General features: G+C 42.6%; 3 protein-coding genes across 5 annotated transcripts; 2 read left to right on the forward strand and 1 right to left on the reverse strand.

The window, feature by feature from the left end:
- The first annotated feature begins 89 nt into the window (after nucleotides 1-89).
- Nucleotides 90-6,177, forward strand: prkab1b (protein kinase, AMP-activated, beta 1 non-catalytic subunit, b). Of its 3 annotated transcripts, none has more exons than XM_035436466.1 (8): nucleotides 90-496; nucleotides 1,663-1,844; nucleotides 2,312-2,478; nucleotides 2,729-2,822; nucleotides 3,044-3,158; nucleotides 3,368-3,501; nucleotides 3,852-3,920; nucleotides 4,353-6,177. In XM_035436466.1, the coding sequence occupies exons 2-8, from the start codon at nucleotides 1,695-1,697 to the stop codon at nucleotides 4,428-4,430; spliced, it is 807 nt and encodes a 268-aa protein (XP_035292357.1). In that variant the 5' UTR covers nucleotides 90-496; nucleotides 1,663-1,694; the 3' UTR covers nucleotides 4,431-6,177. The 3 variants fall into 3 exon arrangements, with proteins under 3 accessions (XP_035292357.1, XP_035292354.1, XP_035292355.1); XM_035436463.1 differs by having other exon boundaries at nucleotides 1,686-1,844; XM_035436464.1 differs by having other exon boundaries at nucleotides 1,690-1,844.
- Nucleotides 6,178-6,373: 196 nt separating this feature from the next.
- LOC118237579 (phospholipase A2-like) lies at nucleotides 6,374-7,860 on the reverse strand. The gene is made up of 4 exons (XM_035436475.1): nucleotides 7,772-7,860; nucleotides 7,441-7,597; nucleotides 7,124-7,251; nucleotides 6,374-6,655 (listed from the first exon to the last, which is right to left on the reverse strand). Exons 1-4 carry the CDS (start codon nucleotides 7,803-7,805, stop codon nucleotides 6,531-6,533), a joined length of 444 nt encoding a protein of 147 aa, XP_035292366.1. The 5' UTR covers nucleotides 7,806-7,860; the 3' UTR covers nucleotides 6,374-6,530.
- A 2,625-nt stretch (nucleotides 7,861-10,485) lies between these two features.
- On the forward strand, nucleotides 10,486-11,730 carry pla2g1b (phospholipase A2, group IB (pancreas)). The gene is made up of 4 exons (XM_035436473.1): nucleotides 10,486-10,591; nucleotides 10,686-10,836; nucleotides 10,972-11,105; nucleotides 11,497-11,730. The coding sequence occupies exons 1-4, from the start codon at nucleotides 10,543-10,545 to the stop codon at nucleotides 11,613-11,615; spliced, it is 453 nt and encodes a 150-aa protein (XP_035292364.1). The 5' UTR covers nucleotides 10,486-10,542; the 3' UTR covers nucleotides 11,616-11,730.
- Nucleotides 11,731-11,869: the final 139 nt, after the last annotated feature.

Genomic DNA, 11,869 nt, shown 5'->3' on the forward strand with positions numbered 1-11,869 from the left:
TTGTATCAATGCTTTTGTGTTATCTTTATTTTTAAAGGTAAGCCCCCTCCTCCCACATTTGTCAAAATAGGTAGGTTGAAGTCAGAGGCAGCGAACATTAGGACTGAGTTCATAGGATCTTTCTATGACTCTCCAAAAACCCCTGAAATATTAACTCACACTAAATTCATAGCTACGTTTTTACTGTTGTGGATGTCACGTGATATGTAAATACGTCAGTCAAAACCCGTCATTGTAATTTTATCGTATGAGAAAATTGAGCATCAACATATTGTGAATGAAATAAATACGTGAGATTATTGCGAGCCTGTATAAATCTGCGCATTTCTCAATAAATTGTGTGAGAAAGCGAATCCGGAAGAGTGGAGGACGACTGTGCCGTATAATGACGTAGACGATTATTATTGTTGAACTCTAAGCAAAATGGCGAAATAAGGAAAGAGCTAATTAGCTGGAAAGGTGACAACACAACAGGGAGACACACATTAAAACGAAGGTAAAACTAGAACCACGACCTAAATAATTTGTGATTTACGCAGGAAGGTAGCATTATATCCTGAATTTGCATTCGGTTGCAGTTAAGTTTTAGAATACACAAATGCTAACAAGGATTCCACGTTCAAAATATGTCTGGCTAGCTAGGTAGCTAAAGTTAACTATGTGAGCAAGCTAGTCTAAATATAATGTACCTAGATACTAAAATCTATCTATCTTGCTAGTACGAGGCTATCTAGTTCCCTTGTAACTAACTAGTTAATTAAATATGTAAGTTATCTCTCTCAACGGCGTTGCTAAGTCATAGCTGACTCTAACATTAGGTTTGCCAAGAAGCAGCAATTAGGAATTGTCAAGTTGCACTTAAAAAAGTTAGACCGCTGTTTGCATTGTGCGCGATGAAAGACTGAAATAGTCCGATTTCCTCCCCCACATATTCGCTGCACTTTAGTAAAATATGTTAGCCTCAAATCGTGCTTCACAAAACGTTACTTTCCCATCTGTGTTCACAATGACCCCTGCCAGCATGTAAGGTCACGGTAAAACTATTCGAATTAAAGGTCAGCCTGAAAACCCAGAGATTATGCATTGCTAACAAGGAAACATTACATTTGTTTGTCACACTCCCACCGACTTTCCTCTGGCTTTGTACATGGTTATTGGACAATATTTCACTATCTGAGTTTCTTAGTTTACTTACAGTGACCTGTCTATAACAGGGTGATGAACTTGGCCCAATTAAAAGTTTGAAATTATTATTTTTTAAAACAAGTCCTGGCCTGTGTTGATCAAGGTAAAAGTAGATAATGTAGAGGCCACAAAGTCACCCAGTCAGTCTTAGAAGATTTTTGTCTTCAAAACACGCTTTTGATTAGTTTTATTAACTGAAGGAAAGACCTTTACTCATTCTCACTCAAAGCTCTGTGAGAGAACTCTTGCCGAGTACTTCAATTTTTGTTTTCATTCCTGAATGTCTTTCAGGAAAAATAACATGAAAAGGAAGTAACACCTAACACTGGAATTTAAACTAGTATTGAGTTTCATAAAACTGAAAGTCGGTGTGTAGTACGAACACCCTGTAGTAAAGTGTTAACTGCCATCTCTAACGTACGTAGTCCATTTTTTCAGGTTGAGGTAAGGTTAGAGAGAATGTGTGTGTTAAACCAGGAAAGACTGTTTGCAATTTGGAGGCAGGGATCATGGGAAACACCAGCAGCGAGAGGGGCAGTATGGGCCACGGCGAGAAGACACACCGACGGGACAGCCGAGGAGCCAAGGAGGGGGATCGGCCAAAAATCCTACTGGACAGCTCTGAGGATGCGGATATCTTTCATGCAGAAGACATAAAGGTACATTTAGCCCCCATGTCAGTGATCCTCAGTGGCACCCATGTCAATCAGTGGATGCTAAAAAAACATATACACTTAAAAATTAGAAATCGTGATCACTTACAAAGTTGTGAGAACTTAAATCTCTTTTTGTGTGTTGGTCTTTCATTCATTCATTTTGCAAGCTGTTCACAGATCATGTGGTTCACATAAACAGTTAGTGAGATGTCTTGTAAGAACACTTGCAAATAACAAATTAACATGAAAATAATGTTATGGAAGTTATATGAATACATATCAATTATTTGCTCTTGAGGGCATGTAAAACCCTCATATATGGTTGAGGAAAGAAGTGGAAAATTTTCCCTTGATTTCTCGGTGGCAGCCAGAGATGAAGCAATTAAGGGCCATTTCCTCTGTTTGGATGGATAATATGATTAAGCTAGTTGTACCCAGGCATTAAGCTGACTCTCTCACTATGTCCGCAGGCTCCTGAGAAAGCAGAGTTCCTAGCTTGGCGCCAGGACCTCGAGGCCAGCGACAAGGGCCCGACTCAAGCCAGACCCACCGTGTTCCGCTGGAAAGGGGCCGGCAAAGACATCTTCCTTTCTGGATCATTCAACAACTGGGCCAACAAGATCCCCCTGACCAAGAGGTGAGATGATTCCCCCGAGTCAGTGCTGATTACAGATCAGAGCCCGTCAGGCCAGGAATGCCAGCAAACGCTTGGTTTGCCACTAGGGGGCAGTGTGCACTCATTAGAAACCTCTGCCCCTAAAATGGTGACTACGGTGTCTGCTGTTATATCCTGCAAATAAATAAGGCTTTCATCAGAGAGGACTCAGACAGGAAGGTGTTTGTTTGCGTTTTAATTGGCACTTGATTGTACTTGTCTCCTGTCCCAGTCACAACAACTTTGTGGCAATACTGGATCTTCCGGAAGGAGAGCACCAGTACAAGTTCTATGTCGATGGACAGTGGACCCATGATCCAGCAGAGGTGAAAAATCCGATGTTAGCTAGCATGCTTCACTTAATTTATTAATTTATATTATTTATTCATCATTCTAATCCTGGGAGTTTTGTGTATTCTTATTGTTGTTGTTTGTTTGTTTACCCTCATATGATTTAATGTATTATATTTTCTTTGTTGATTTGAACCCACAGGAAGCTTTGTCATTGAGTCTTTTGGAGTAAAACTTTGTGTTTTATCGTCCACAGCCTACGGTGACCAACCACCTGGGCACAGTCAACAATGTCATCCAGGTGAAGCCGACGGACTTCGAGGTGTTCGACGCTCTTATGGTTGACTCGCAGAAGTGCTCAGATATGTCAGGTAGAGACCTGTATATAAAATAAAATTTGCTCTGCCTGTGACGTCCTGTCAGTTGCTGTTGTTTTTCTAACGGATGAAAAGATCCCCGCCCGTTTGGACGCTGGGGTTTTTTATTTTCGGTCAGCAGTCATCGTAATGTAAGCCGGTGCGCGGTGTGGTCTGGGACGCTGCTGTGCAGACGCGGTGGCTCATGTTTCCCTCTGGCTCAGATCTGTCCAGCTCCCCGCCTGGGCCCTACCACCAGGACCCCTACGTGTGCAAGCTGGAGGAGAAGTTCAAGACCCCCCCCATCCTGCCCCCGCACCTGCTGCAGGTCATCCTCAACAAGGACACTGGAATCTCTGTGAGTTCGAGCTCGCGCACCTGAGAGACCGTTTCAGCACCTCTGCAAGTTCAGATTTACACACCTGTGACACCACTGTAACTTAGGAGCAGGAATCACCCGATCCTTCTTTTGTAGTAGTTGAATTCAGTTTCCTCCCTTCCTCATTCAGTGACTTGATGATTAAACCATGACTACTGCTTTAAATGAATATATTTAGGCACAGCTGATTAGCCGTTTAAATGAATTTTGGAAACCCAGGAAACGGTGACGCTTTAGGAACGGGATCTGGTACGTAAGATTCTGGTTGGTTGTCTTTGTTTTTGGCCTCAGTGAAACTGCATGTGTTTTCTGTTTTGTTTCCGTGACAGTGTGACCCTGCTTTGCTCCCGGAGCCCAACCACGTGATGCTCAATCACCTGTACGCCCTGTCCATCAAGGTGAGACATACCTGCCGCCTGAAGATTATAGTAACCGAATAGGATGTGTTTCTGCACAAGGGATAAATCAGTTTTTTCTGGAGTTGTGTCAGTAGCTCAGTCTTTCAGAAGGCTAATGGGCAAACTGCTTGTGATGGTGACCAGTGTGAACCAGTACCAGCGTAACCACGATCCATTCAGGTCTTAGGTCAACCAGCACAGAGATGAAAGAGAATTAGAAGTATTTATTAGGGCTAGCCTAAACATTTTATTTGGCTACTGTGGGACAGATATCGGTATTTCCCCTTCCTGTTGCCTGTGTGTGCCTCCTCCTTGTGTTAGTGGGGAGCGTGACCATTTTCCTTCTTTTTTTTTTTTTTTTTTTGCTAATTGCTCTCACTGTTTGACCTGTCTCTATGCTACCCCCCTCTCTGCCCCCACCCTCTCTCTCAGGATGGTGTTATGGTCCTCAGTGCCACCCACCGTTACAAGAAGAAGTATGTTACTACTCTGCTCTACAAGCCCATATGACCAAAGGACACAGCAGATTCCTTAGCAGAAATCTTACTCATTTTATAGTTATATTTTTAAGGAACTTTTTTCTTTCTTTCTTAATCGACAAAGAGTCTTCCATCATTCCTTCCATCATTCCTTGTGTAAAAGGTTGTCCGTCCGCCTGTTCATGGTCCAATCATGGGCCTTGGCTCTTGTGATGGTCATGTGACCTCATGACTGATTGGACACATCTTCTCCCTTTTCCATGGCAGTACTCTAAAAAGTGCCTCATCCATGATTGGTTGTAATTGTGTCCAGTGTTCTATGAATGGAAAGGAGGGCTTTGTTAGACCTAAATATTACCCAGTGCCTCCGTTAACCGTAAATAATAAAGGATGCGTGTGTTAGATTTGATAGGTGGGGCATGAATGTGCTGAGGTATTTAAACTATTTCCAAGGAAATCCAGGCAAGTTTGTACAGGATCGTGTAGAAGCACCTGTGGTTAATGTCATTTTTCAACTGTGACAGACCTCATCACCCAACAGCTCCTGCCCATTGTCCCTTCATGGCAGTTTAGAAAGTCTGCAGCACCAATACACAATGCCTTGTGTTTAGAAACAAGTCGCTTTTGAACGATCACGCAGAAGGGTGGTTGTATTGTAGAGGCTCAGAAATGGCACCCCACTATGCGTGTTGGTTTGTGCGGATTCTAAACCTGATTTTTACCCCCCGGTGAAGAGTGCAATTATTCTTTTTTTTTTTTTTAAATTGGACTGTATTGAATGAATGGAAATACCGTAGTGGCCTTTGGGTCAGTAAGTTAGGTGACAGACAGGGTGCTCCTCTGAAGTGGTAGGCTGTCAGCCTGCGTGTAAACAGCTTCACCTCCTCCTGTCTGACCCTTGCAAATCCACAAGGTTTGGAGGCACTGATCGTAGGTACAGCGTATGCACCAGTCCTCTCCTAATGCTGTCATGATGAAACCTAGATCTGAAAAGTCTGTATTCTCCAGTTTTGTTCATTTGCATTTCAGTGATTTCCACGATCCTTGAAAACTCTTTATTTTCCATGTGAGTTTTCTGTATCCCACGGTGATAACTCGTGGAAAACCTTTGCCAAATTTTAATCGAAGGTCATTCATTTTTATTGCAAGTACTAATATATGTGAACTTGCAAACCTGCTCACTTGATGTCATTTATTATCAAGCTCAGCCGTGTCAGTGTGGCGATACTGGGAACAAATTAGCTGTGGTACAGCATTCTCATTGCCAAAGGTTATTTTAGGCTCGTAATCAGAGACAGGAGTATCTACAAGTGTGTCCACGCACACACTGCATATTTTTTAAAATAATCAATTCCTAAATGTATTTCCCCACACAGTTCCTTCTCCAAATTTTCACGAAATGATCTACGGTAGCTAAACACTCTAGAAAAAGAAAACAATCTTTCATCGATCCTTAAAAAGTAATGGAAAATATGTATTTGATCCGAGAGGTATCCCTGTGGGTTTTTTTTAAGTGTATGGAGACCTGAATAAACAAATTGAAGACTTTGTTCCTGTGGAAGATATCAGTGTGTAATTTTGGGAGCCGAAACAGCTGCCTGCAGGGAAACTCTCCACCTGCTCCCTCTAAAATACACAGACGCATGCACAGGTCAAACAGTGCGCTACCTTGTCTCATGTTTTTTTTGTGTGTGTGTAATGAAAACACTGTAGTTTTTGAAATGTATGTACTCCGACACTTTTCTTGGCCACATGACTGAATAAACGTTTGTATACCAGCTGTGTGTAGGCCTTTTACCTGATCCACACCCGCTCATAATGTATGTATTCAGAAAGCTGGGGCTGGGTGGGAAAAGCCCTTCCTGTCTTCCTGCCCTCCTGCCCCATTTGAATACTTGTATATTGAATAGGTAAATAAATGCAGTCCACACACTGCCAGAAACAGATATAATCACCATCACAGCACTTTTCAAACCGGTTTCTCTGGAACTAAAGGCTGTTTGTATTTGCTTTTCGTTTTTATTTTAGTGAAAAGTAGAAGGTGTTTGAACACATTTATGCAGGGTGTATCTGCTTGTGTGTTTCTCTTCTGTAGCCGTGAGGGGTTTTTGGTTTGCGTGTTAGTGAGGTCTCATTCCACACAGTGGACGTCCGGGTCCAGGTTCTTGTTCTCGGGGTGGTAGGGTTGCTGGGCGAAGCAGTGGGCAGCGACGCGGTCGCACTCGCACACAGCGGCCTGGCACACGTCGTTCGAGACTGGCGGGGGCGGGGGGCGGGGGGGCATTGGGAGGGCGGGTAGAGAATCGGGCAAGAGGGTGAGATCAAAACTGTTTTTCACTGTGCTTAAACATCACTCACTAACATACACACACCAGGCCCGCTCATACATTTGCACATCTGACGCACAAATTACTTACATACTATGCGCACAGGCTGCTGCACTTGCATTTGTGACATGGATCAAATCTAACTTGTTTCAGTTTTATTGTGTTTTGTCTTTATTACACTAATTGTTCAGTTATGTTTTGTGTTTAACTGGCTTACGTCCAGTCAGGAATACCCATAGAGAAAAAGAGTTACAGCATTTAGTGTTATCTTTGAAAAATGAGACAGGCAAACCTACACGCCAGCTCACAGGTTAGACCTAATTTCTTTGTGCTAGTAATACCCAGTTGGTCACACGCAAGTGTCTGTGGGGGCTTGTCGTCCCCTCTGCGTACTTACCTGAGCAGGTGACCTCGGTGTTTGAGCAGGTGAAGTCGTACACTTTGATGTAGGGAACATCGACAATGGGACGGCACTCAGGGAGTTTCCTGCTGGCCCTGTAGCACAGGTCATGGACCTTGCAACAGCTGAGAGGCAGCGTAGAGAAGACAGAGATTAGTGATGTAGAGAGAGAGGGAGGCATGGCACACAGAGGTAGAGAATGTCAGGGTGTGCATTACAGCCTTCATACGGCTTCCTTTTCTACGTTCAGGTACCTTGTGAGAACACCACAGAGCTCTGCACCAGAGAGAGGTGAGTCACTGCTGGGCAGTTACCTGTCGAGCTCGTCCTTGGGGGCCCCGGATCCCCCGAGCCCGCACCAGCAGCCGTAGTTGTTGTAAATGAAGGGGTTGACCCCGGGCTGGGCGCACTGGATCATCATCCCAAACTGCCAGAGTGCGCGGGGCACCACTGCCCCGTGGGCAGCGTGTGCTGGGACGGGAGGGAGCGGGGAAGGGGGATCTGTTAGTTACGCACATCGTCATCTCAACTCCAGTAGCAGCAGAGTTCTACACGTTTACACTGAGGCTGTGAATAGTGTAATGAAGGGAGGAGAAAAGGAAGTAATGCAACAGAGAGAGAGAGAGGTAGATACAGCGGTCTCACCAACAAGCAGCAGCAGCAAAACGGTAGGCTTCATGGTGCAGGGTAATGCAGAGACAAGCTCAGGCTCTATGCTAGTCTTTTATAGCACAAAATGGTGGAAGGGGAAGGGGGGGGGGGTCCTGCAAGAGGTACAAATCAGGTTCAATGGCAGCACTCAATAATGTGTACATGGTACTCCCAAGTTTGCAACATGGAGGTATATTGAAAAGTTGAGTTGAGAGATCACACCATGTCTTTTTCTAGTGTCTAAATTGTATAAACTCAGTCACATTATTTGAGATAATCTGAGTCAACTCTATCTGAGTCTGCATTTGAACAGCCAAAAAAGCGACCTTGCGTTGGTTAATCTATTATGTTACATTTGGTTTAAGATTTCTGCATGAAAGCATAATTAGTGTTATTTCCAACATGTACTGCAAGCTTGTTAGAACTAACCTCTGGAACAGGTGTTAGCATACTGCATCCAATTCAATTAAGACTTGTGAATGGGAGGGGCCTCAACAACAAAAAAATGTATATAGATGCCAACTTGATGACTAAACTGAATTTCCATTAATACAATGATACATGGGCGTGTAATAACCTTTTAATATGTTGTTTTGACATTTTAATTATACAGAATTTGTTCTATCATTCCAACATATATTGCGGAAACAGAAAAAATATATATCTTTAAAGTTTTTTCTTTAGTTTCCTGTAAAAACACTGTATATTTTGTACAATGGGGAAAAGTCTCTAAAATGTTAACAACGGGGAAGTGATTAAAACCAAATTATTGGAGGATTTAAAGATGTATTTCATATTTTTAAGATGTATTACTGCATGATAAAACAGTAAAGAAAATTCCTATCTAGGCTGTCCTTGACTAAATATAAAGATAACAGTTAAATTGTTTGGAACACTCTGATATGTTTGTGATGAATCAGCCAAATTCAGAACATTTGCACAGTGTCTTATCTCATTTCCATTTTGGGTGGGAAAATCTGGGGACTAAGGCCTGGAAAGAGTGACTTCATGACTGGGAGGGGCTGACCTGGGAAAGAGTTTTTTTTTTTCCTTACTGGAAAAATTTGGCCAAATGTTAAAAACTGGTACATCTTACATGTATCAAGCCTTAACGTGCATGATTTAATAACATATCGTATGATCCTAAAATTTGACATAAAGAATATTGTGACTGAAGTGACTTGCTTAGATTTAAAGAAGGAGGTAGAGCCAAAGAAAGAAAGTGGGGGCTGTTGTTTGTTCTTCGAATACACTATGAATGCTCTTTGCATTCTTCGTGAACTTTGTTGTTTTATTTAAATAACGTTACTATTGGATAATGTATGGGTACCGTTTTTACAGCATATTTTGCCATACCAACAACTCTATCTGAATTTGAATTTTTAGGTATGTGAAATGTTATTCATTGTTTCAATGATTAATTCTGGCAACAGAATTATCAAGCTTTGAATAAAAGAAGTAAAATGTTTTTGCAATAAATACTTTTAAATAATTTTTTTGAATTGCTGGTTTTAAATGCATAATCTAGTGGTCAAATTAGTAATTGTATGTAAATGAATTGTTTATTTATGTGGTGTAGGTAGTGCAGTGAATGACCACTTACTTAACCATGACTGTGTGTGTGTGTGTGTGTGTGCGTGTGCATGTGTGTGTGTGTGTGTGTGTGTGTGTGTAGAAACATCAACTTGTTTCATCCTGATAAACACCAGAATAATTTTAGTTGAGAGTCTCAAGGAGGCAGACATGAGTTTCATTTCACAACACCTCTTGACTTTTTCCTGCATGTTAATGGAAAATAACCTGCAATGAATGTGTCATGTTTCTCTTTAGTCTCTAGAGGGCAGTCTAAACCCATGAACAGCTGTAGTATTTATGAGACGATGTTCAGCACCTGCACAGATTCCCCTGACTTTTAGATGTTTTCATCAGGCTGTAGTGTGCATCTTGCTTGCATGCAAACTGTATACTTTGAGCACATAGCACTATGTGTATTTGAGCATATACTTCAGTCCAGAATGCTGCTGCCCACACGGTCTTCTACCTACCTAAATTCTACCTACCTAAATTCCCATGCACTGCACCACTTTTGAAAACCTTTTGGTGGCTTCCAGTGGCTGCTGGCATTCAGTTCAAATCCCTTATTCCGGCATATCAAGCTGCAGATTGTACTGGCCCTTCCTATCTTCAGAGAATGAATGGACCGTACTCTCAAAATGTCCTCCCATCAGCTGGCTGTCCCATCCCTCTGAGCTCCTGGTGGCCACTCCTTGTGGCCCCGGCTCTTCTTCTGCCTTCTCTCCCAATGGTGGAACGAACTTCCCCAGTCAGTCAGGAAGGTAGTTTGATTTCACTGGCAATTTTCATCTCTGAACTCAACTTTTAAAATGATACCTTGATGTTTCTATCTAATAGAAATGACTAACCCTTCTTTATCTCACAAGTTTGGACCCAAGCACCTTGACAACAGCACAAGATCATAACTGTATGTATATCTATTTCTTAAGGTGTTTGTTTACCGTGTAAACCAGTCGCTTTGGTTGAAAGCATTTGCTAAATGCTTAATTTGTAATTGATTATGTGTGTTTTTATGCATACATGAACATGTGAATGTGATTGCATATATATCTTTACTGTGTGTGTGTGTATTTGTATGGGTGCATATGTCCTTATGTCCCCTGTATTTTTATCTTTCTGGCCCACCCCTCAAGGTTAGAAAGTAGTATAAAAGTTTGCGGGTTGGATAAATTTTCTTTCCAACCATCAAAATGGCTGCTCTTCGCACGCTGCTCCTCCTGACTGCTGGGCTGTCTCTGGGTGAGTAAGTAAAGCAGAGCTCTGGGACATTTATGTAAGTGTGGTATAGAATCAGACATCATCTGAGTCCCGTGTGTTCGGACATGTCTCTCAGCATTGGCAGATGCAGACCTCAAAGCGCTGTGGCAGTTCAGGAAAATGATCATCTGCGTGCTGCCTAACAGCTGGCCAGCTCTGGACTACGCTGACTATGGCTGCTACTGTGGGAAGGGCGGGTCGGGCACCCCTGTCGATGAGCTGGACAGGTCGGAAGTGCGCACGAGTGCTTTGTGAAGACACTCTCAAATGAACGTCACCTTTGTTCTTCCCATTCTAAAATCAGATTGGGTTGGAATCAAAGGATGTGATTGGTCACTGTAGGAATACTTTGTGTGTTCCAGATGCTGTGAAGTGCACGACAGGTGCTACTCAGACGCTATGCAGCATGAAGCCTGCTGGCCCCTTCTCGACAACCCCTACACCGAGATCTATGCCTACGAGTGCGACAAGGAAACCAAGACCATCACCTGCACAGGTGTGTATCCCCTTCAGTTTACATCCTCGATACCATTCACATACAAAACATTGAGAGTGTGATGCTTTCTGTAGATACAAATACTGCAAGACGCTGCCATTAGTCTTACTGTGTGTATACTGGTACTTGTAATGCATTATTCTGGAAGGTATGCACACCTGAAACGAAAGTGATGTACCCCTGTTTGAGATAATTTTGCAGACAGTAATTCTAATAAATAATGGTACTTCTAAACAGTTTCAACATGCAAAAATTAAGCTGACAAGGACAGGGGAATCCAAAAACGACAAAATGACTGCTTTTTTTGTTTCGTCTGCCCTTGCCCCTCCCTTCTTGCATCTGTTGGTTCTTCCTCCGTCCTCTGATTCATTGTACCCATGCTCTCTTTTAGACAAGAACAATGCGTGCGAGATGTTCATCTGTGAGTGCGATAGACAGGCCGCTATGTGTTTCGCCGAGGCTGAATACATACCTGAGCACGAACACCTCCCTAGCGACCGCTGTAAATAACCCTGGAACATTTCAGGAGGGACACCCATCACCCCCAGGACCGTAATCCACAGCACTGGAATTTAGTGTGCCTCTTTGAATCAATAAATTGTAAAATAAAATTAGTTTTGGTGCTTTAGTGTGTCATTGTGGAATGATTTTACCCCTAGTCCTATTCAAGCAACAATCCAAAACTCATTGTTTTGTTTTATTTGTTCAAATTCTGGTGGGCAGTCTCCTTCAAATAAGCTATTTTTGAGTAATCCTGCTGATTA

This window comes from Anguilla anguilla, chromosome 10 (genome assembly GCF_013347855.1).
Source record: "Anguilla anguilla isolate fAngAng1 chromosome 10, fAngAng1.pri, whole genome shotgun sequence".
Taxonomy (NCBI): domain Eukaryota; kingdom Metazoa; phylum Chordata; class Actinopteri; order Anguilliformes; family Anguillidae; genus Anguilla; species Anguilla anguilla.

What these genes read in the sequence shown, in the direction of transcription:
- prkab1b (XM_035436466.1), top strand. Translation starts at nt 1,695, where the DNA reads ATGGGAAACACCAGCAGCGAGAGGGGCAGTATGGGCCACGGCGAGAAG. An exon ending in GGACCCATGATCCAGCAGAG is followed by an intron (nt 2,823 to 3,043) that starts GTGAAAAATCCG and finishes TATCGTCCACAG; the next exon opens with CCTACGGTGACCAACCACCT. An exon ending in TGTACGCCCTGTCCATCAAG is followed by an intron (nt 3,921 to 4,352) that starts GTGAGACATACC and finishes CCTCTCTCTCAG; the next exon opens with GATGGTGTTATGGTCCTCAG.
- LOC118237579 (XM_035436475.1), bottom strand. Translation starts at nt 7,805, where the DNA reads ATGAAGCCTACCGTTTTGCTGCTGCTGCTTGTTG. An exon ending in CCCAAGGACGAGCTCGACAG is followed by an intron (nt 7,252 to 7,440) that starts GTAACTGCCCAG and finishes GCTGCCTCTCAG; the next exon opens with CTGTTGCAAGGTCCATGACC. An exon ending in CACCGAGGTCACCTGCTCAG is followed by an intron (nt 6,656 to 7,123) that starts GTAAGTACGCAG and finishes CGCCCCCGCCAG; the next exon opens with TCTCGAACGACGTGTGCCAG.
- pla2g1b (XM_035436473.1), top strand. Translation starts at nt 10,543, where the DNA reads ATGGCTGCTCTTCGCACGCTGCTCCTCCTGACTGCTGGGCTGTCTCTG. An exon ending in GACTGCTGGGCTGTCTCTGG is followed by an intron (nt 10,592 to 10,685) that starts GTGAGTAAGTAA and finishes CATGTCTCTCAG; the next exon opens with CATTGGCAGATGCAGACCTC. An exon ending in CAAGACCATCACCTGCACAG is followed by an intron (nt 11,106 to 11,496) that starts GTGTGTATCCCC and finishes GCTCTCTTTTAG; the next exon opens with ACAAGAACAATGCGTGCGAG.